The sequence below is a fragment of the Epinephelus lanceolatus genome, chromosome 14, assembly GCF_041903045.1.
Source record: "Epinephelus lanceolatus isolate andai-2023 chromosome 14, ASM4190304v1, whole genome shotgun sequence".
Lineage (NCBI taxonomy): Eukaryota > Metazoa > Chordata > Actinopteri > Perciformes > Serranidae > Epinephelus > Epinephelus lanceolatus.
In genome coordinates, this window is record NC_135747.1 from 3,225,745 (window position 1) to 3,249,634 (window position 23,890).

General features: G+C 39.8%; 1 protein-coding gene across 1 annotated transcript in view; it reads left to right on the plus strand.

Annotated features, from left to right (window-relative positions):
- The window catches only part of LOC117251168 (acyl-CoA-binding protein-like), a 45,209-nt gene that overhangs the window by 17,194 nt on the left and 4,125 nt on the right, over positions 1–23,890 (plus strand). Inside the window, exon 3 of the mRNA XM_033617188.2 lies at positions 5,723–5,785. Coding sequence (XP_033473079.1) covers positions 5,723–5,785 — 63 coding nt within the window. The remainder of the gene's footprint in view (positions 1–5,722; positions 5,786–23,890) is intronic.

A 23,890-nucleotide genomic window follows, 5' to 3' on the forward strand; every position in this document is an offset into this window, starting at 1 on the left:
CCAGCCCGTAATTCCTGCTTTGAACAAAGAAAACCCCAAAAGCCCAAATTTTGATTATAGTTTTTATACATTGAAAAAAGTGTAACATATTAACATATTTTAAGGAACTGTTTTTGTTTTATATGCTATGAAGACTTGAGATGCACCAATACCACTTTTTCCTTCCCGATACCAATTCCGATTCCCTGAACCTTAGGTATCTGCCGATACCAAGTACCGATCCGATACCAGCGCGTATAATAAAAATGGATGGGATATGAATTGTTGTATGTCTCAACTCCTAAAACCCTATGTAAAATATTAAGAAATAAATACATGATAGTAGAATGAATGCCATAAAACTTACTTTTTTATTATCATTGTCCAGTGTTGACACAGATCAAGACACAGGTTGAAGTGCAGCCACACAATTTGGTAAAAAAAAGACATTTTAAAGGCTACAGTAGAATGTAGGGCTGCACGATATTGGAAAAAACTGACATTACTATATATTTTTTTCAATATATATTGCGATAACAAGAATTTTCACCAGATGACTTAAAGTAAGAAAATTAAAAAATAGTGGCGGGGCTTTTACTCACCACAACTGCAGAGGCTGTCAGCTTCATTTGAAACAGACTACATTATAAAAGGGCCGTTATTTATCATTCCCTCTGTCTCTATATTTTTACTTTTTATCCGCTCCCATTGCCTTGATAATGTTAATGCATGGTGCCGTCATTTCAAAATCAACACTTCCTGAACTTGTTTCAAATTAAAAGCCCCTTATAACCTGGGCTGAGAGAATCCCTCCATTTTCTAAATAGGCTTCTATTGTGAAACATTGGTAGGAACTTGTTGTGGAGAAATCAGTGACTTTTATGTTTACATACGGTACTTCAAATGGAGCGCCTGCCGTCTCCTGGAGCTTTTTCGGTGACTACAACAACATTTCGGCTGGCACATGAACAGACACAGTGACTCAAATAATAGTAAAAGTAATAAAAATAGGACAAGAATAACCGGATTACATCACACACGTCGTGAAAGATGACCGGAGATAATTGGTGTGTACCATCGTGTAGTGTGTCATGTCTGTTGGCCAAGTCACAGCACGATTTTAGGACTCCACAATCGTGTAATGTGACATAGTGACTTTCAGAACTAGCAGAAAAGTTGTTTAGTGTGTACCAGGCATAAATCCTCCTTTACCGTTTCTCACTCTTGCATGTCGCTCATTTTCAGTGTGTGACTGCAGGGTGTGCATGAGAGGGGGAGGGGCTGCTGCTTGCTCAGAGAGGCGAGCGACAGAGAGAGAGGCGAGCGGAACGGAGCAACGAGCGGAGCTTCAGAGCTGCTTTTCTGAAGCAAAACAAAAGTTCCTCTGGGCACTCAGGGTCTCCCTCTGCTCTTCCAGCACCGTGTCCGTGAGGACCCCCTCTTTGTGGATTTTTTTTTTTTACCTTGGAGTGGACATTTGTTTCTTTTGGTCTTCTGAGGAACTGAGAGAGACTTTAGGGATTGGGGAAGGCCATTGGGTTTGTGTTTTATTAAGGAGAATTGTTTGTGGGGTTATTTGTTTCTGTATCGGCATGACGTGCTGTGTTAATTGAGTGAATCGTCAGAGCCGGACGCATGTTAATTTGAGTTTGATTTAATTTAATTACACTAAAGTTGTTGAGTTAAAATAACCATACGAGTCCTTTTTGTTTTTATACAATTTATTGCTGCATTTTGAAAGCAAAAAGAGTTAGGTTTTTTTGGGGGTTTCATGTTATATCAGGGGTGTCAGCTTGGCACCGTGAACCTGTGCCTCCCGTGACCTGTAAAAGTAGCGTTGTGACATAAGCCTCAGTAGGGTCCGACGTTAAGGTTATTTCCTACTTGCCCTGCCTAAGAGGTTCTTTTCTGGCTGTGTGGTGCATATTTTTCGCTCATGACTTATATCTTATGTCAGCAGAGACGCTCAGCCAATGGAGGCAGCAGCACATAAAAAAGCAGCACACTGCAACTGGCCCCTCCGAGGACAGAAACAGGAGAGGAAATACACGATTGCAGGCCTGGAATTAAGTCATTTTTAGGGCAAGGCCACTTTGGCCTTTGATAAATACAAATTTATTGGGGCATCACGGCCAAAATGTGGGGCACCAAGGCCAAAACCAATGGCGCAATAACAATATGTGCTAATTACGTTGAATGAAGACAAAACAATATATGTGTTGAAAAACAGTACTGAGTTTATTAAAACTGGGTGTGCATGACTGGAGATATATCTCATTTCTTGTTGTTTTGATTCATGTCCCTTATTTTTTAAGTCCTTGAAATCTCTTTATTCTTTTGTTATCTCCTAGTTATTAAGAAATTATTAGAAGAAGAAGATTGTTTATTGTCCTTTCTCAGCACATTACATACATTTGACCTCTGCATTTGACCCATCCTACTGTATACACTAGGAGCAGTGGGCAGCCGCAGTGCAGCGTCCGGGGACCAACTCCAGTTCTTTTGCCAATGCCAGTGGTCAGGGTCACTGACAGGTGTATTCACCTAACATAGCCTACTTATCTTTAATTATATAATTATTTATATGTCTCTATGTATATTTTTACATAAATCCCCAATATTTTATTTGACTTTAAAAAAATCCTCTTCCTTCATTTAATTTTGTTTATTGTATTGTATTATATGTATTAATTCTCTGTAGGATCCTGTATGTTCTTTAATGTGTGTTCAATTTATTAAAAGAAAAAAACAAAAAAAAACATTTTGGTGAACCCTGCAGCAAAGTGAACCCTCTTCCTCAGAGAGGATCTTTGCCTCCCAGTTTGTTCCTGGCAGCAGAGCAGAGTGAACCGTCTTTCTTCTCAGAGGATCTTTGTCCCATGAGAGCAGTCACTCAGCTGCTCTCCATGTCCGCAGTGTAAACAACTTTTTTTTTGACGGTCACTAGAAGCACATTATGACCCTTTGTAAAAGTTTCTTTGTGGTACCTGTGTTGTACATGAGCTAATGTTAGCGGCTAAGGACTGAGAGGCTGTCCGGTATGTGTGTGTGTGTGTGTGTGTGTGTGTGTGTGTGTGTGTGTCTGTCTGTCTGTCTGTCTGTCTGTCTGTCTGAGGAGTGTCAGTATGTTAACTTGTTAGCCGTAGCCGGGTGCTGCTTGCCCGACCGGGCATGTCTGCGCACGGTCTGCTGGCCCGCTGGCTATTTTTACTAGCAACCGTTAATGTTGGACCCTGCTCAGTTTCTGTTGTTGGCGAATTGTTACAAGCTGATGAATTCGCTGGTCAAGGCTAGGCAAAACGTTAGTACAGGTGAGATGACAGACAGATGGTTTGTCTCTAACAAAATACTTTCTGTAGACATGCTGCAAGAACGGATTAATGCTTAATATACATCTGCAGCCAGAGCGCATTACGCTGTCAATAGGCTTTATCTGTGGGGAATACCAGGATGTGTTTTCCAAATAAGGGCATGTACGTCACATATATGTCCTCACAGTCCGTGCCGGCGCAGTGAGGGAGAAATGCACAGACTGCTTCATGTTGGAAGTGCTGTGGTTGGACTAACAGGCGGTCGGACTATTGGGTATGAAATCCGATGGTCGGAATAATGGCATTAAAATGGTCGCATTAATGGGCGGTCGACATTATGGGACTAAAACGATAAAACTCGTCGTAGACCTGCATGGTCGGATTAGCGGGTAGTCGGAGTTATGGGTAGTTGGACCTATGGGAGGTCGGACTAACGCCTGGTCCACCTGTGTGTTTAATAAAGCATGTAACGCGTTTACCGGGAGCTGCAGTCACTGCTGACATACCAGTGCAGGATGTTGGCTCTGTATGAATGTATTGCCATCAATAGGCTCATTCGAGATGAACTGCGCCTCGCCTGGAAAGTGGAGTTGTCCGTTATCCAAATTTTGTTACCGTTAAACCTTCCCCACATTTTCCCGGGGTATACGGTATTACTGTGACTAATCAAGAATCACTTTGAAGGGCTCAGAGGGAGTCACCAAAATGTCTGCTTACGCCTATACCGTTCAGAAACAGAATAGAAAACAGTACATAGGCCTAAGAATACTGAAAAATAACAAGAAAACATGTACAACATTAACAACTTTGATTAATAAATATTTTAAGAAAAAAGTGCAAATACAGTAGTCAACCAAACAGAATGAAATAACAACAAATTGTCTGTGGGCTACAGTCCACTTCCAGTACAGTAATCAATGAACAAATCAGTTAAATTAAAACACAGCCCTATAGCATCCAATACTTAGAGACTTATCAAATAATAAAAATGTACAATAAATAACAAAGGCAGTAACGATAATGTGTGCTATACAGCGTATCCTGAGACCGCAACGGGTACTGTCCATTGGTTTACTTTTAGAATCTATCAACATAAATCAAATTAAAAGCACAGCTCTACAGCATCCAGTACTAGGGCTCGTCAAATAAGAAAAACAGAACAATAAATAACAGGGCATAACCAAAAATGGGCATATATAATCCTATCCAGAGAACGCAACGGGAAATACTGTTCATTGGTTTATTTTTAGAGCCTACCTTTAGTTTGAAAAGTTCACCCTCTCAAAGTCCAAATTTTCCTGTCTGTCAGAACAGGCTACTCCTCATTGAAAATGAAATAAAAACAAATTATGATGATAACTATAGCAGCATCCTATGCTTCAAAACTATTCAAGGTTTTTAGCCAGAAAAACCAGCATGTTTACTTTTTCCGGTTGGAGCACGGCACGTAGTGGATTGACAACTCTGGCCGCGGTGCTGGTTGGTTCGGGTTGCGCTTCTCCCTCCTCCCCCCACCTGCTGCTGCTGCTTGCAGAAGTTGTGTTTGTTGTTTTTTTTGGGACCAACTCACTTGATGCGTGGCTTGCCATCTTTTCTTCTCTTTCTCACGTCCAAGCTGTCACGTGACGATGTCACATCCAAAAACTTTATCAAATGTCACCTCCTGACAACAGTTAAGGGTAGTTATAAGAGAAACATTATAGCCTACTATTAGTTTTAAATTGTAATAGTATTAAATTGAAAACTCAACCACATATACATAGGTGCTGCACAAACACTCATTATTTAGGCATCAAATAAATTATATTTAATATTATATCAGGCCCCTATAGGCCTATATGCGCTGGAGATTTTTTTTGTGATGGTAATGAAACTGATACCGTTGCTATTTTTAGATACCGCAGGATACCTTATCATCGTATTATCACCCAACCCTACTGGAAAGTAGACGAGAGCAGGCGGCTGTTCAGTCCGTACAGGAGGTCACAGAAAGTGTGTGTGTGTGTGTGTGTAAGCGGCAGCTCTGCAGCAGCATCATTTTGACATTTGTTGCTTATTTCTTTTATTTTGATATCTTAATTAAATAAACAATGTAAAGATCTAGTTAATGTTGTCTCATTTTTTTGTGGTGAAATGTTTTTACAGTTGTGCTAGCAAAAAAGAAAATGAATCTAAAATCATTGTAGACCTGTCCTCAAGGCACCCACTTTGGGAACTGCTACTTTTAAGGCATCAGCCTTGTTCTTAGTGACCAGCCATCCAGAGGCTTTTCCCTCTTAAAGTGAACTGAGAAGAATAGCAGCCCACACTTAAACAAGACGCTTTTTGACCTCAAATGCTTTACATCTCCAGTAAATGTGGTTTCTGTTAACTTGTTTTGTTTTGTCAAACCTCTTCATGTACATCTGTTTATGTCTTTCTTGTCTCTGTAGATCGCCCAGGGATGTTTGATTTCACTGGGAAAGCTAAGTGGGATGCCTGGCAGCAGCAGAAAGGTATACGTTCAGTCACCGCTGTCACTACTCAGGTCTCAGGCAAACCTTCTTTAACCTCTGTGTACAGAATGAGCTTATTGCACTTGTACTTGCTCATTTTAGTTATATTGTTTCATCTCCAGATCAATAGTGGGAATTGAAATATTTCGGGGTTATCTGAGCTAAAGCTCTGTTGATGGAGCCACAGCATTGGTTCTGAGTCTGATCCCATTCTTATATTTCCCTGAATTTTGATAGCCAGAGCCAGCTAGCCACATGTAGTCACAAAAAGTCCTGTAAACAGTGGCAGGTGTGCTTGTAGTGTAATACTCACATCGCAGTTGACAAAACTGTGGTGACTGAACACAGCTAATGTAGTGCCTATCATTTGTTTGTATTGGAAGGATAATAATCCTTTTTGGGGCTCATTGTAATAACACACTTTTCACAATGTTGACATTGCACATTTGCAAAAATCAACATTCAAATGAATGGACTTAATTATTATCATGTGTCGGCTATGGCCAAGCATATCTGGTCTTGGTCTTAAGGATACAGAGCACTGCTGCTTATATAATGAATGAACATGGACAGAATGAAAGCCTCTCTCTCAATAAGTGGTTTGAACATAGTCTGATCTTTTGAAGATATATCTGGTTTATGACAACTTCAGCTGGATTTACATTTACAGAAATATTTCACTGACACAAAGTGGGTCCTCACATGAAACTAATCTGTCTGTGCAGTAGAAAGATGCCAAAGATGTGTTAAAGACAATTACTGTGAAAAGGTAAGCTAAAACATGTTTCTGATAACATTTTACCGTTTGATCAGATCAGATCAGATAGGGGCGGCTGTGGCTCTGGTAGAGTGGTTTGTCCACCAATCACAAGATCAACCGTTCGATCCCCGGCTCCTCCAGTGTGCATGTCGAAGTATCCTTGAGCAAGATACTGAACCCCAAATTTCTCCCAATGGTGCTTCCATCCGTGTGAGTGTGTTAAAAACTGACTAGCAGGTGGCACCTTGTATGGTTGCCTTGGCCACCAGTGTATGAATGTGTGTGTGACTCGTAGTGTAGCGTTTTGAGTGGTCGGATGACTAGAAAGGCGCTATACAAATGCAGGTTTATTTACCATTTACCATTTTGTGTGAGATCAGATTTTTGTGTGAGTTTGAGTGAGAGAGGGGCAGGTCGGTCTCTTGATCTACGTCTATACTCTTTGTAGGGAGGAGGAATATGTAGGCACTGGTAAGATGGGGGAGGTTTACCACTGTTAATTTACACATGCTACCCACAGTGTTTTGATACAAAGCTGGTTGAAAACTGGCGAGGTATCCCTTTAACACAAACAGTTACAGCAGTCCGGCCTTAAGATACCTATTCTGTAGATCCCTCCTGTAACACTAGACATCACACGTCATTTATATTCCCTAATTTAACAGTGTATCCTTTGATTCACTATGATTCACTATGTTGGGAATGTCTACCTGACACTGGGTTTACACTGGACGTGGAAGCGCTGCAAAGCATACCTATTTTCAGTGGAGCGCTGCCCGCTTGCTTTCGGTGACCATGTTAACCGATTGGGCTGTTCACAGTGGATGCGGCATGGTGCCAAGTGCCCTGGCTGGCTCACGATTTACAGCAATTCTTTTGGCGTCTGGTCTATTTTTTTCCATGAGCTGCGAGTGAATCTGGCAAGAGAACACACTGATAATCTATTTTAAACGACATAAAGGATATATTAGATATGATACAAATTTCATTTCATTTCATTTCATTTATTTCCTTTTGACCCCTCCCCGGGGTATAAAGGGTCAGACAAAAATAACATTAACAAATCAGAGCAGGCGGCAGCCAATGCACAACAAAATAAATAAAACAGAATTTGTGTACATACGTACAAGTCAAAGCAAATCAAGAGAAACTATTCAGGATTTTCTTTAAAAGTTTCAACAAATTTGACAAGACCTTTACTTTTCAAGATGACATTAACTTTTGAAACTTATAAATATTTGGATTTGCTCTATAGAACTGTCCGACCAACTCTCTTCTCTCTTTGTCAAAAAAAGAACACACAAGTACATAATGATATTCGTCTCCTGGATTGCCAGTCAAACAAAGAGTACATTTCCGGGGGACATTTTCACGGTCATACCTGCGCTCAGAGATAGGTAACTTATGATTTCCACACCGAAACTTAGACAAACAAATCCTTTCGGCAGGTCTTAACATAATCAGATAAGGTTCAAAAGTGAAATCCGTTTTAAACAGTACAGTAAATGATCTGACTATGATGAATGATAGAGTATGCATCCAGTGCTTCCATGTACATGTCAGTTGTGTGGAAACAGAGCGAGAGAGACATGTGCGCGCGCCCACGCACACACACACACACACACACACACACACACACACACACACACACACACACACACACACACCCCAGCTATTTTAGGTCTTGAGACAAAAATGCTTATTAGTTTAGTCACATTTTAGTCATTTATACTTCATAGTTTTAGTCCAGTTTTAGTCGGTGTTTCAGAAATTAGAATCAAGGTGACAGGTTGTATAAAAGTTTCATTTAGACATTTTTTTCTACTGTCAAACTGTCATTTCACCAGGAGCTTTTTACAGGTTTTAAGTGGTGATTTACAGACACACATACTAATCATCATTTGATTCAGATTTCAGCTTTATTAGTACCCCTTGGGAAATTATTTTCACAGCACCGTCCAGAATTAAAAACAACAACATAACACAACACTAGGGCTGCTCAATTATGGAAAAAATCATAATCATGATTATTTTGGTCAATATTGAAATCACGATTATTTACACGATTATGTCTTTGAATTTGGAACAGCATTTATTGAACATGTTAAAAAACACTCTCCTGTTAAATATATAAAAATATCTTGTAATGTAGTAGCAGGGTCCGACGTTAAGGTTTTTTCCTACTTGCCCTGTCGGGCAAGTACTTCTCAAATCTACTTGCCCCATCTAAATTCTTACTTGCCCTGCTTAAGAGGTTCTTTTTCTGGCTGTGTGGTGCATATTTTTCGCTCATAACTTAGATCTTACGTCAGCAGAGATGATCAGCCAATGGAGGCAGCAGCACATAAAAAAGCAGCACACTGCAACTGGCCCCTCCGAGGACAGAAACAGGAGAGGAAATACACGATTACAGGCCTGGAATTAAGTCAATGGCGCAATAACAATATGTGCTAATTACATTGAATGAAGACAAAACAATGTATGTGTTGAAAAACAGCACTGAGTTTATTAAAACTGGGTGTGCATGACTGGGGATATATCTCGTTTCTTGTTGTTTTGATTCATGTCCCTTATTTTTTAAGTCTTTGAAATCTCTTTATTCTTTTGTTATCTCCTAGTTATTAAGAAATTATTATTAGAAGAAGATTCTTTATTGTCCTTTCTCAGCACATAACATACATTGAAACGAAATTTGACCTCTGTATTTGACCCATCCTACTGTATACACTGGGAGCAGTGGGCAGCTGCAGTGCAGCATCCGGGGACCAACTCCAGTTCTTTTGCCAATGCCAGTGGTCAGGGTCACTGACAGGTGTATTCACCTAACATAGCCTACATATCTTTAATTATTTAATTATTCATATGTCTGTATGTATATTTTTACATAAATTCCCAATATTTTATTTGCCTTTAAAAAATCCTCTTCCTTCATTTAATTAGACAATGTTTATTGTATTGTATTATATGTATTAATTCTCTACAGAATCTTGTATGTTCTTTAATGTGTGATCAATTTATTAAAAGAAAAAACAAAAAAACGTTTTGGTGAATCCTGCAGCAAAGTGAGCCCTCTTCCCTAGAGATGATCTTTGCCTCCCAGTTTGTTCCTGGCGGCAGAGCAGAGTGAACCATCTTCCTTCTCAGAGGATCTTTGTCCCATCTCCGTGTACACAGTGTAAACATCTTTTGCTGGCGATTTGACAGTCACTAGAAGCACATTATGACCCTTTGTAAAAGTTTCTGTGTGGTAACTGTGCTAACATGAGCTAACGTTAGCGGCTAAGGACTGAGAGGCTGTCCGGTAACGTTATGTGTGTGTGCATGTGTCTCGGAGTGTCAGTAATGTTATGTTAACTTAGCCGTAGCCTTGCTATGCTGTATGTCATAAAAACAGGGCATGCTACACTGGCCGTATGGGTAGGAGGGGCATTACGGCCACACACCGGGGACTCCATGGCACTGGCCGTTTGGCCGTGGTATAATTCCTGCCCTGTGATTAGAAATAATAAAAATAAAAAAATCCGAGTCGGTGCTGCTTGCCCGATCAGGCATGTCTGCGCAGGGACTGCTGGCCCGCCGGATATTTTTACTTGCCTCGGGCATTCGGGCAACCGTTAATGTCGGACCCTAAACTGTTGTAGGCTACTGCACTCAATCTTTTGAAAACAAGAAATAAATAAAATACAATAAGAGACAGATACTTCAATAAATGAAGTGGTTCGACCTTTTTTATCAACCAAGCGACGCTGCTCAGCCTCACCCTCTGTCATCTTTACACGTGCTTAAATCGCCGGCCTGGATCTCCACTCTCCACACACGCGGGGGCGGGGGCGTAGCAGTTGAGTTGCGCATGCGCGTCTCAGAACGGAAACATCAAATAATCGTTTTTCCTCGATTATATAAATTTTTTGATCGTCTGGAGCCAAAATCGTAATCACGATTAAAATTCGATTAATTGAGCAGCCCTACACAACACAGTACCATACAGCATAGTAGACCATACAATACCATAAAACACAGTGCAGTGTCATACAAGCCTGCAGAATAGAACCACTGCTGCACCTGGTAGGCTGAGTAACACAGCCACTATTGATTCAGCAAACCAATGGCCGCTGGGACAAAAGAGGACCTAAATCATTTAGTTGTGCCCACTGGCACTCTAAAACAATGTCCTGAGGGCAACTATTCAAACTCCCTATGTAGGGGATGGTGGAAACAGTCAGTAATGGCATTGGCTTTCCTCAGAACCTGTTGTTGGTATATGGTCTGTAGCTGGGCCTGACTGGCTCCAGTGATCTTGCTTACCACTTTAGCAAGGCCATGAAGTCTGTTTTTGTTTTTCAGACTCAGACTTCCGTACCATGACACCATACAAAAAGATACCATTGCCACAAACATTCTTTGGATACTAGATGTCACATGTTTCAAATGGTGTTCAGATCAGTTAAACTGTAAGCTCACAGTGCTATTCATTATCTTGTTGTAATTTGTACTGTATGCACATTTTCTATTTCATATAGTTTTTACCCAAATGTCACCAAAATATTTGAAAATATACCTGAAATTAGCAGAATGAGCTGAGATTTTTTTTTTTTCAGAATTTTATCACCAAGGCTTTTACTGTTATTGATATCTGATTGCTTTTTGAAGATATTCACCAATGAACTTTATCGAACCACAGATCTTCCATTTGGTGGACGACCCGCTCTGCCTCTGAGCAGAATAAGTGCAAAGGCCTTTCACAAGATTCGGCCATAAATCAATGTGGCTTTTGTTGCTTTTAATGACAGGACAGTATAGCATTGGGGGGGGGGGGGGCTGCGACACACATAAAGGAGCAGCAGGCTGGAATTGAACCCACAACTGCTGCATCAAGGACTGAGCCTCTGTGCATGGGGCGCTGGCTCCAGCCACTAAGCCACCAACACCGCATGTCCCAGCAAGCATTTTTTGGTTTAAAAAATGTCTAATAGCCATCTACATGAAGACCTGACGTCTAGGCTAAATCACAGCTGAATTTGGGCTGTCAGTGAAAATTTGGTAGACGTCTAACCATAGCCAAAGTGTAGACATCATCAATTATACGGCTATGTAGAGACCATGTCCAAAAAATGGAGATAAACATATTTTAATTACTGTTGACTCTCCATATGTGATTGAATATCATACCGCACGCCATCTGCAATGGCGAAAATTACATTTAATCAATTTCAAAATTAAATCGGCTAGATTTGGGTTACATGTAGCTAGACTAAATCAGAGCTAAATATAGCCAATACGTTTAAATCACGACTATTGCTTGCTGGGAAATGGCTTTGATGAACCTTCTAGTGTTGCACGGTATACTGGTACCAACAGTAGACAGCGGTACTAAAACACCACGGTACATAATGTTGCAGTACCTAGGGCTGTACCCAAATATTCGGATATTCGAATATTCGTTTCTATGGGTAGGTATTTGTTATGAAAATTTCATATTCGTTTTTTTTTTTATTTACTTTTTTTTTTTTTTTAACATATGTTTTTGGTGCTAAATGTAGTCTTTTTGTTGTTGGTAAATGTAGGTTATCAATAAAAATCAAAACTTTTAAATTGCATTGTTAAAAATGTGAAAATATAGTATAGCCTACCAACTGAGCTTGTGCGCACAGCACGCTTGAGCGCATCCGTCTGAGGTTGTGGATCAATGCCAAGTTTTACCACTTTATCACTATTCCCTCTAACTTGTAGCTGTTTTTTCATTATCTTTTGAATTTAATATGAATTATGGAACCGTTTTTGTCAACGTTTGTTTCCGTTTTGTACAATAAATTATTGTTTAAAGTTTCAACAAGTTTCTTTTGGAGTGCGTGACACAAGTGTGTTTTGAAAACGACCACGGACTGTCACCTGCTCAACGCATCAGTACCTTCGGATGCCATGACAGTAATAGATTATAGATTAATAGATTATAATAATAATGTCAAAAATATAATTTACAGACCGATTTAACAGACGATCACTACTGCCCGACCCGCGGGTCCATTTGCGAGTCCCGCGGGTTACGGGTCGACCCGCGCATCACTACTCAGCTCAGTCTATAAAGGCTGTATACAACAGTAAGGCTATAGACATTATATTCTGTTCAGGCCAGCAGAACCAGCAGCGCATCGGCTCTACAGTGCACGGCACTGCTGATTAACCATTTTATTGCAGCACAGAGTGTCTGCCAGCAACCAACTACTTGCAGAGGCTTCCTACAACTTGTTTCAACGGTTCCGATTTATAATAATAATAATAATAATAATACATTTTATTTATAATGCCCTTTTCATCAAAAGATCTCAAAGTGCTACAGGTTAATCAGAAGACAAATTAAACAGGATGACTAGCCAATGTGAAAATCAAAAGAAAGCATAGAATAATGTACTGAAGGAGACTGTTGTGTTTGTGGTTTGAGAGCAAAGATCCGGTCGCCGCTGTGCAAAACTCTGCAATACAATTAGGTCCGAAAAAACCCCGGAGTCTTAGGTCGACGATGAGTTCTTTTGTTTTTGATGTGTTGAGTAGGACATCATTGTCTGTGCACCAGGTCACTACTTTGTTGATCTGTGCACGGTATTCTGTTTCTTGGTTGTTGGTGCTGAGTCCTATGATGGTTGAGTCGTCTGCATACTTGTTAGGGATGCACCGAATATTCGGTAACCCGCCGAATATTGCAAAAGAAACACATTCGGTATTTGGTGGAATAAGTTAAAAGCAAGGCCGAATAATAGCGGCGTGTTTTGATAACGCAATCAAACAGCGTGCCATGACGGGCCGAGTAAAATGTCGGCAGTGTGGCGATCTGCCCATCACCGCACTCGCATTTGCGACTAAAAATAGTTTTGAGCGAGCAAAATAGGCTTAAATCATTCAGCACGCTGTGCGAGCAGCCTACAGATTTCAACCACCAGCAGAAACAAAAGGCGAATCCCACTGATTGTGGGTTGAATGGGGGTCACAGACACAGACAGTAATGTATTCCTGTCAAATACGGCGGCCATCGGCGGAGAAGTTGGCTCCAATAATATCCTCTTCTTGGCGTCATGACTGCCCAGAAGTACCTGAACAGCCGAGCCAGCCGAACACAGGTATGTGATGTGTCAGAGGAGAAACGAGCCGTTCATGGCCCACAAACCTCACCGCACTTTAGGGACTGTTCTTTACTTATGAAGGGGAGGAGGGTGGCTGGTTGATTCTTATTTTATTTATTCATTTTATTTTGATCCCCCCCTATGTTCATCACTCATTGATGCTGTTTTTGAAGTATGAATAAGTCAATTATAAGTAATTTATTCCATTGGAATATCACTGATGTAGCCTATAATAGAAAAGTGATTTATCTTTTTATAAATGACAAAAGGCACATCTGCCTCATTTTCGCTGTGGTATCGTGATACTACTCAGAACCATGATATGATGGCACTCTGACGTATCGCGAGACCAGTTGACGGAGGCGAGATCCAACATGGCGATACGCTGTCACTAGAACAACACCGGTAAACTCCGTTAAAACATCTGTCTTTAAAAACTTTCTACAAAACAATCCGATAAAAATACACACACATACCAGTCACTACCATAAACGCGGACCAAACCATTACCACAGTGGAAGAAATAACGGACTTGGAAGCCTTCATTGACCAGTATTACCACAAACATACTATGGACCCGGACACCGACAACCCACAACACAGCCTCAACAACCCTAACAAACGAAAGAAAACGGACTCATCTACCGATACAGACGACCTGGGAATCACGGATATTAAGGTCAGTATCCTCGCCAGCATCAACAAAAAGTTAGACCTCCTCATTCCACTACATGACGAAATCAAAGACTTACGCTCCAGCCTAGATTTTGCACATAACCACATCACATCACTGCTGAAATCAAACCAGGAACTACAGTCATCTGTCAAATCCCTCAACAAACAAATGCAAAAAGTTACTACAGAAAACAAACAACTGAAAGAAACCATTCTGGACATACAAACTCGCAGCATGCGCGACAACCTCATCTTCGCAGGCATCCCCGAAAAAACACCGGACAAACCAGAATCACTCATCAAAGACTTCATGACAACTCACCTCAAAATACCACCGGACATTGCCAAGGACAATACTTTCCACAGAGTTCACCGTCTCGGCGCAGCAACAGCAAAAGGACCCCGACCCATCATCGCAAAATTTGAACACTTTCAACAAAAATCACTGGTCAAAAGCAAAGGAAAAGAACTGAAGGGCACAATGTACCGAGTAAACGATCAATAGCCGCGAGAAATAAACAAGCGACGAAAAACACTAAGAGAGAACAGGAGAAACAACAAACGCGCAGTCCTCGTTGTTGATAAACTGTATATTGATGGACAATTATTTCGCAACCCCAACACAACACCATGGCTTTTCTGAATCACTATAGCCCTATTCGGACGGGATTAGTTTTGCATAGGGATGAGGGGTAAAGTAATAATTACCAGAGATTTTAGTCCCGTCTGAATGTGCCATGTCAGTAATACCGCACGATGTCAGTAAAGATTACCGCGACTTTTACCTTCTGTAAAAGGGTCCAGGACAATTACCTCAGGTAATACTAATCCCGTGCGAATAGACCAGCAGTAAACGTGTGTTAGGGCTGTCAAAAAAAAAATCGAAGTTAGAAATATATTCAAATATATTTATTTTTTTATAAGTTCGAACCTAAATTTGATCATTCGAATATAATTAATAATTAATTAATACTATCAATAATGTTGTATATCACGGCAAATCCCGTTCGGGCGGAGATGGCTCGCGCACGAGCTGGGCCAGAGAGGGAGGCAGCGGGAGGGAGAGGCGCCGACGGAGGAGCCCGCTGCACCAACACCACCCACTGCGCTGTCCGCGATGTGTGACCTGTTCGGGGAGACATACATGGAGAGTGTTGTACCTGCTGCCTCCCTGCCTACCCTTTTTGAAGAAGAGATGAAACGTTACCAGAATGAGAGACACCACTATGAGCCGGCCAGGATCCACTCTTGTGGTGGAAAACTACGCACTGAAGTATCCAAACATTGCTCAGATAGTGAGACAGAAGTTGATCATACCTGGCACTATAGTGAGGTCAGAACGCGTGTTTTCATCCGAGTGTCACGTTCATATTGCGTCAGCAATAAGCATCTTATTTTTTGTGTTTTTTTTGTAAAAATAAATACATAATAATAATAATAATAATAATAATAATAATAATAAATTCTAATATTATTCGAACTCTACTAAATTAATTTGAAAATAGTCGAACTCAATTTCATGGTGCTTTTGACAGCCCTATCATACGCTAATGTGGCAGGAGGGCACGGCGGTGCGTGAATGGATTTACCCCTCCCACTTGTGGTAGTTTTACTGATATTTCTTATCCCGTGCGAATCGGCCATTAATATTACTGACGTCCTGTGGTAAAGTGACATTATCCCACGTGCCCATGTAAAACTAATCCCGTCCGAATAGTGCTTATGACAGCTAAAACGCACTACTGATACACCCCCCACCTCCTTAAACAGCATCGCTAATGACACTGCCAACGCTTTTCTTTCTCCCCCCGTCTGTGTGCTTACTGTTAATTGTTTATTCTCACCTCACTGTAACGTCCTATATGTTAACGTCCGTTTGTCTACGTTGTATGTATGACTGTACACATTCTTTTCACATTCGCTCACTCAAGGCTCTCTCTCTCACACACACACACACACACACACCCCCACACACACAATTTTTCAAATAATCCCCCCCTCTGGTAGTAGTCTCTGCATGTTTCTCCTGTTTGTAGAAGAGCATCTCACACCGCTGTAGCAATCCTAGACTGCCCTCGTGTGGTTAGGAGCTGAATTGCATGTCAAATAAAGGGGGGAGATAAGACGGCGAATAGTAATAGTCGCGTTAAAAAATCGATTTTTCAAAAATAAAACGACTATTCGAAAATCGTGACCCATCCCTATACAGTACACACACACACACACACACACACACACACACACACACACATTCTCTCTCTCTCTCTCTCTCTTTCTCTCTCCCTCTTCAGCTACAGCTCCCTCAGAATCAGACAGACCTTCTCTAGATAGATTTAACTAACACAACCATACAAACTCTAAACCTGGTGACCTGGAATGTGCGTGGCATTCGAAATCAAGCTAAAAAAAAATAAAAATAATCAACCATTTAATCAAATTAAAGGCCGACATATGCTTTTTACAGGAAACACATCTTACAGACTCAGAACTGCAATATTTCCAGCCTAAACAATTCAATCAAATATTCTCTTCAACATACAATAGTAAACAAAGAGGCGTCTCAATTCTAATAAATAAAAACATACCCTTAATTCATAAGACATCTATTACTGATCCAGAAGGAAGATATATCATCATCAAAGCATCTATAAATAACACAACATTCACACTTGCTAATATCTATGGACCCAATAACGATGATCCATCTTTTTTCCATGCCTTCTTTTCTCTATTGAGTGAATCAACAAACATCATAATTGCCGGAGAGTTCAATACTGTCATAGACCCCACAATCGACCGCTCAAGCACCTCTGGTAACACAAGAAACTGGCACTCCACTGAAATAATCAAACAGTACATGAATGATTATGGACTTGGCGATAGTTGGAGAATGATAAACCCCTTAACACGAGAATATTCCTACTTCTCCTCCCTCCACCAGTCTTCTTCACGAATCGACCTCTTTTTGATCAGCAACTTGCTCGCCCCAAACATCCACGAATCCACAATCAACCCCATTACCATAAGCGATCACGCCCCTGTCTCTCTTGCCATAAACATTCAATCATATACCAGACCCCCTACAAGATGGCGATTCAATACATCATTACTTCAGGACCCTGCCTTTAACACTTTAATAGCCGAAGAGTGAGCATCCTTTCTGGAGATGAAAGACTCTCCAGACATATCACCATCACTACTATGGGAAACAGGCAAAACAGTAATCAGAGGAAAAATAATATCATATTCATCGTACAAGAAAAAACAACAACAAAAACTGGAAAATAGCCTAGAACAAAGAATTAAACAACTTACAAACCTTCTCTCTAATAATCCCACAGAACAGATAAAAAAGGAACTCAATAACCTAAAAACGCAACTTGATAATATTATACACAGAAAAACACAATTCTTAATCCAACAACTTAAATATGACAACATTCAATATAGTAATAAAGCAGCGAAATATTTATCAAATCAACTACAACACAAAAAAGAAAAATCGATTATTCCATCAATAATTAACTCTAACGGTAAAATCACCCAAGATCCACAGGAAATAAATGAAACCTTTCAAACCTTCTATAGAAACTTATACTCGTCCAGTTACGAACCTCCTCAATCAGAAATAGAATCCTTCCTAAACAACTTGGACCTACCCACACTACCCAAAGAACAAGCCGATACTTTAGATACACCAATCACCCCGGAAGAACTCCATAAAGCCTTAAATCAAATGCCAAACAACAAATCACCTGGACCGGACGGATTCCCAGCAGAATACTACAAACACTTCTGGCACATACTTTCAACACTGTTTCACAGAGTAACCTCAGAAATAAAAACTACATCTACAATTCCGATACACATGAATACTGCTAATATGTCACTTACACTTAAACCTAACAAAGACCCAACTCACCCCTCCAGCTACCACCCTATTTCTGTAATCAATACCGATTTAAAAATTATCACCAAAGCATTAGCAACCCAACTTAAAACAGCCACCCCCATCATTATCCACCCAGACCAGACAGGCTTCATCAAAAACAGACACGCTTCCGACAATACCCATAGACTATTCAATCTGATCAACCTAACACAGCAAACAAAAAACAAAACTATAATTGTATCATTAGATGCAGAAAAAGCATTTGATAAAGTAAACTGGTCATTTCTATTCAACACTCTTCACAAACTCGGCTTTGGAGAGTCGTTCATCCACTGGATCAAAATTCTTTACATCTCACCTATGGCCACAATAACCACAAATGGTATCACATCACAGGGTTTCACACTGCACAGAGGAACCAGACAAGGATGCCCACTCTCACCTTTTTTATTTGCCATCTTCATTGAACCCCTCGCCGCAGCAATACGACAAAGTAATAACATTAAAGGAATTCAAAACAGCCATTCACAACATAAAATCAGTTTGTATGCAGATGATATATTATTGTTTTTACAAGACCCCTACAAATCATTAAAAGAAACTTTCAATCTAATCAGCAACTTCTCCGCGATTTCCAACTACACAATTAACTGGAACAAATCAACCATACTCCCCCTGTCTGAAACCGCTTGGGATTCTGCAACTCAAGACCCACTCCTCCCCTTTCGCATCAGAAACATTAAGTATTTGGGTATCAGTATTTCCTCCAGGCTGTCAGAGTTATTTAACCTCAGTTACACTCCACTGCTAAAAAAAAAATACAGGATGACCTGAAACGATGGATAAATCTCCCACTCTCACTAATAGGATGAATCGCAACAGTTAAAATGAAAACCCTACCTCAAATCAACTATCTCTTTTCAATGCTTCCCACTACCCCAACAGACAAATGGTTTCAATCTCTCAACTCCTCAATCAACCAGTTCTATTGGAAAAATAAAAAAAACAAAAATCTCACTCTCAACTTTACAGAAGAAAAAATCCTAAGGCGGCCTTGAAGCACCAAACTTCCCACTTTACTTTCTAGCAAATCAATTACAGTACCTAATCAAATGGATTCAACAACCCAAATACAGTAACTCATGGATAGATTTAGAACAGTCCCAATGCAAAAACATTTCATTCACAGTCCTACCGTTCCTACCCCAATAAATTAAAAAGCTCAACCTCTTCAAAAATACAGTAATCTCTACAACTCTGACAGCCTGGTGGAAAGCCAGTAGAGTCACTAGTTCATCACTAACACCCTGTAAGTACACCCCAATTTGGCACAACTCTGATTTCCTTTCTGGCAACACTCCCATTCACTTTCCCACATGGCAAAACAAAGAAATAGCTCACCTTCATCACCTTTTTGAAAATAATCAATTCATAACCTTCAATACATTAGTCCAGAGGTACGGGGTTGGGAGAAATCAGCTCTTCCAATATCAACAACTTAAATCCATTATCAAATCTAAGATTAACATAACCAACAACCCCCTCAAACCCTTCAAACTAGGCAAAGAAATCAAGAAAATCACAGACTCAAAAAACATAATCTCAAAGCTCTATAAACTTCTATCCAACTCAGATGAATCCATAACACTCCCGACTGCAAAATGGGAAAATGATCTGGCTATTTCTCCCAACCCCGACTTCTGGACACAAATCTGTACAAATAGCTTCTCTATGACAAATAACACAAACTTACAACTTATTCAGTATAAGACACTACATAGGATTCACATCACACAACACAAAATGCTAAAAATGGGCTGAACAAACACAGACACCTGTTCACAATGCACTTTAGGGAGCACTGATGATTACTTTCATGCCAACCAGTTCACTCCTTTTGGGTAGCAGTCACAAAAAAACTTTCTTGCATATTGAGTTGCAGAATCCCACCATCTCCATCCCTCTGCCTGCTTGGAGATATCACAGAAACCAACCTCCCATCCAAATACAGAAACCCGCTGCTCATATCTCTAAATATCGCCAAGAAAACAGTTCTGTTAAACTGGAAATCAAAACAATCATTACACATCAACCACTGGACCAACCTTCTTACAGAATTCATCTCAACAGAGAAAATGGCAGCCTCTAACAACAGTAATATGTCGGCCTTTAATGAAACTTGGAACCCATTTCTCACTCTTCTCACTTGATACCATACTACATCAGAACTACATCAGAGCAGCCCACGCACATCTCCACATCTCCACAAGCCCATAAAACACTCCTTTTTTTTTTTTACTTCCTCTTTCTTTCTTTCTTTCTTTCTTTCTTTCTTTTTATTTTTATTTTCTTTTTCCCCGTTCTCATTTACACTCACTTAGAATTCTTACTATATCGTTATTATTATTGATTATGATTGTGATTATTATTACAATGATTGTGATTATATTTTTATTACTATTATTATTATTGATTATGACTGAGTATTATTACAATGATTATATTATTATTATTACATTATTATTATTATCTTGACTATGATTGTGATAATTATTATTATTATTATTGTTGTCATTTTGATGATGGTGACTATTAGTATTATTATAAATATACTTGTGATTGTGAATATTATGATTATGATCATTATTATGATTGTTATAATTATTATTATTGTTATTATTGTTGTTGTTATCATTGTAATTATTAGCATATCATCATCATAACTACAGCTAGATCTGCAACAGGCCAGCAGCCACCTCTGGGTTTGGTTGCGGCCCAAGGTATGATCGCCCCTAAATTAAAATCAAATCAAAGAGAATTAAACAAAAATTAATCGGGGGGGGGGTCCTTTCGCTGCTGTCTTGCCTGTCTCCCGCTGGGGGTCCCGGTTGGGCTACTTGGGGCCTGGTGGGGGGACCCCTTGCTCACCTCTTATATTAGGTTATGTTAAGTATCATATTATATCATCGTGGATTATTATGTTATGTTATATTATATCATATGATCTTATAGTATATTATTTTTATTATATTGTGCTATATTATATCATGCTATATTATATTATAATGTCTTATATTACCTCGTATTATATTATTTTATCTTACATTATTAGGTATTATTATATTTATGTGTACATATATATATATTTATTTATATATATACAGTACAGGCCAAAAGTTTGGACACACCTTCTCATTCAATGCGTTTTCTTTATTTTCATGACTATTTACATTGTAGATTCTCGCTGAAGGCATCAAAACTATGAATGAACACATGTGGAGTTATGTACTTAACAAAAAAAGGTGAAATAACTGAAAACATGTTTTATATTCTAGTTTCTTCAAAATAGCCACCCTTTGCTCTGATTACTGCTTTGCACACTCTTGGCATTCTCTCCATGAGCTTCAAGAGGTAGTCACCTGAAATGGTTTTCCAACAGTCTTGAAGGAGTTCCCAGAGGTGTTTAGCACTTGTTGGCCCCTTTGCCTTCACTCTGCGGTCCAGCTCACCCCAAACCATCTCGATTGGGTTCAGGTCCGGTGACTGTGGAGGCCAGGTCATCTGCCGCAGCACTCCATCACTCTCCTTCTTGGTCAAATAGCCCTTACACAGCCTGGAGGTGTGTTTGGGGTCATTGTCCTGTTGAAAAATAAATGATCGTCCAACTAAACGCAAACCGGATGGGATGGCATGTCGCTGCAGGATGCTGTGGTAGCCATGCTGGTTCAGTGTGCCTTCAATTTTGAATAAATCCCCAACAGTGTCACCAGCAAAACACCCCCACACCATCACACCTCCTCCTCCATGCTTCACAGTGGGAACCAGGCATGTGGAATCCATCCGTTCACCTTTTCTGCGTCTCACAAAGACACGGCGGTTGGAACCAAAGATCTCAAATTTGGACTCATCAGACCAAAGCACAGATTTCCACTGGTCTAATGTTCATTCCTTGTGTTTCTTGGCCCAAACAAATCTCTTCAGCTTGTTGCCTCTCCTTAGCAGTGGTTTCCTAGCAGCTATTTGACCATGAAGGCCTGATTCGCGCAGTCTCCTCTTAACAGTTGTTCTAGAGATGGGTCTGCTGCTAGAACTCTGTGTGGCATTCATCTGGTCTCTGATCTGAGCTGCTGTTAACTTGCGATTTCTGAGGCTGGTGACTCGGATGAACTTATCCTCAGAAGCAGAGGTGACTCTTGGTCTTCCTTTCCTGGGTCGGTCCTCATGTGTGCCAGTTTCGTTGTAGCGCTTGATGGTTTTTGCGACTCCACTTGGGGACACATTTAAAGTTTTTGCAATTTTCCAGACTGACTGACCTTCATTTCTTAAAGTAATGATGGCCACTCGTTTTTCTTTAGTTAGCTGATTGGTTCTTGCCATAATATGAATTTTAACAGTTGTCCAATAGGGCTGTCGGCTGCGTATTAACCTGACTTCTGTACAACACAACTGATGGTCCCAACCCCATTGATAAAGCAAGAAATTCCACTAATTAACCCTGATAAGGCACACCTGTGAAGTGGAAACCATTTCAGGTGACTACCTCTTGAAGCTCATCAATGCCAAGAGTGTGCAAAGCAGTAATCAGAGCAAAGGGTGGCTATTTTGAAGAAACTAGAATATAAAACATGTTTTCAGTTATTTCACCTTTTTTTGTTAAGTACATAACTCCACATGTGTTCATTCATAGTTTTGATGCCTTCAGCGAGAATCTACAATGTAAATAGTCATGAAAATAAAGAAAACGCATTGAATGAGAAGGTGTGTCCAAACTTTTGGCCTGTACTGTATATATATATATATATATATATATATATATATATATATATATATATATATATATATATATATATATATATATATATTTATTTTTTATTTATTATCTTTTATTTTATTTTATTTTTTTCTTTCCTCTTTTTTCCAATTTATATTTTTACTTTATTGATTTATTTATTTTTATTATATTATCTATTCCATATTGGACATCATAATACCATGTTTTTCATACACACACACACACACACACACACACACACACCCCTACCTATATACGTATCATTGTAACTTTATTTTCTGTTGTTGTTTGTACTGTATGTCCACTGTTTGTACTCCACTTGGTGTAATGTATTTGTCCTCTATGTCACCTTGTCTGTTGTCACATAATTTCACCAATTAAAAAAAAAAAAAGAACCATGATATTTTCATTGGTATCGTACAGTGGGATCCAATTTTGGTACCGTGACAACACTAATCTGGAGGGGGTTCATCTGCCAAAACTAATGAAAAACTAAACAACGATATTTGGTACTCGGTATTCGGCCAAGTGTTTATTATTTGGCTTCGGCCACAAATTTTCCTTTCGGTGCATCCCTAGTACTTGTACAGGTTGACAGAGCTGTGGTGGGATGTGAGCTGGTTTGTGTAAAGGGAGAATAGCCAGGGTGAGAGGACACAGGCCTGGGGTGCGCCTGTACTGAGGAACACGGGAGGATGTGTTATTGTTGATCTTCACCTTCTGTTGCCTGTTCCAGAGAAAGCTGTGAATCCAGTGACCGATGCATGGGTCAATGTTCATGTCCAGTAATTTATTTAACAGTTTGACCAGGTTTATTGTGTTAAATGCAGAACTGAAATCCATGAACAGGATGCGGGCATATGTGTTTGCA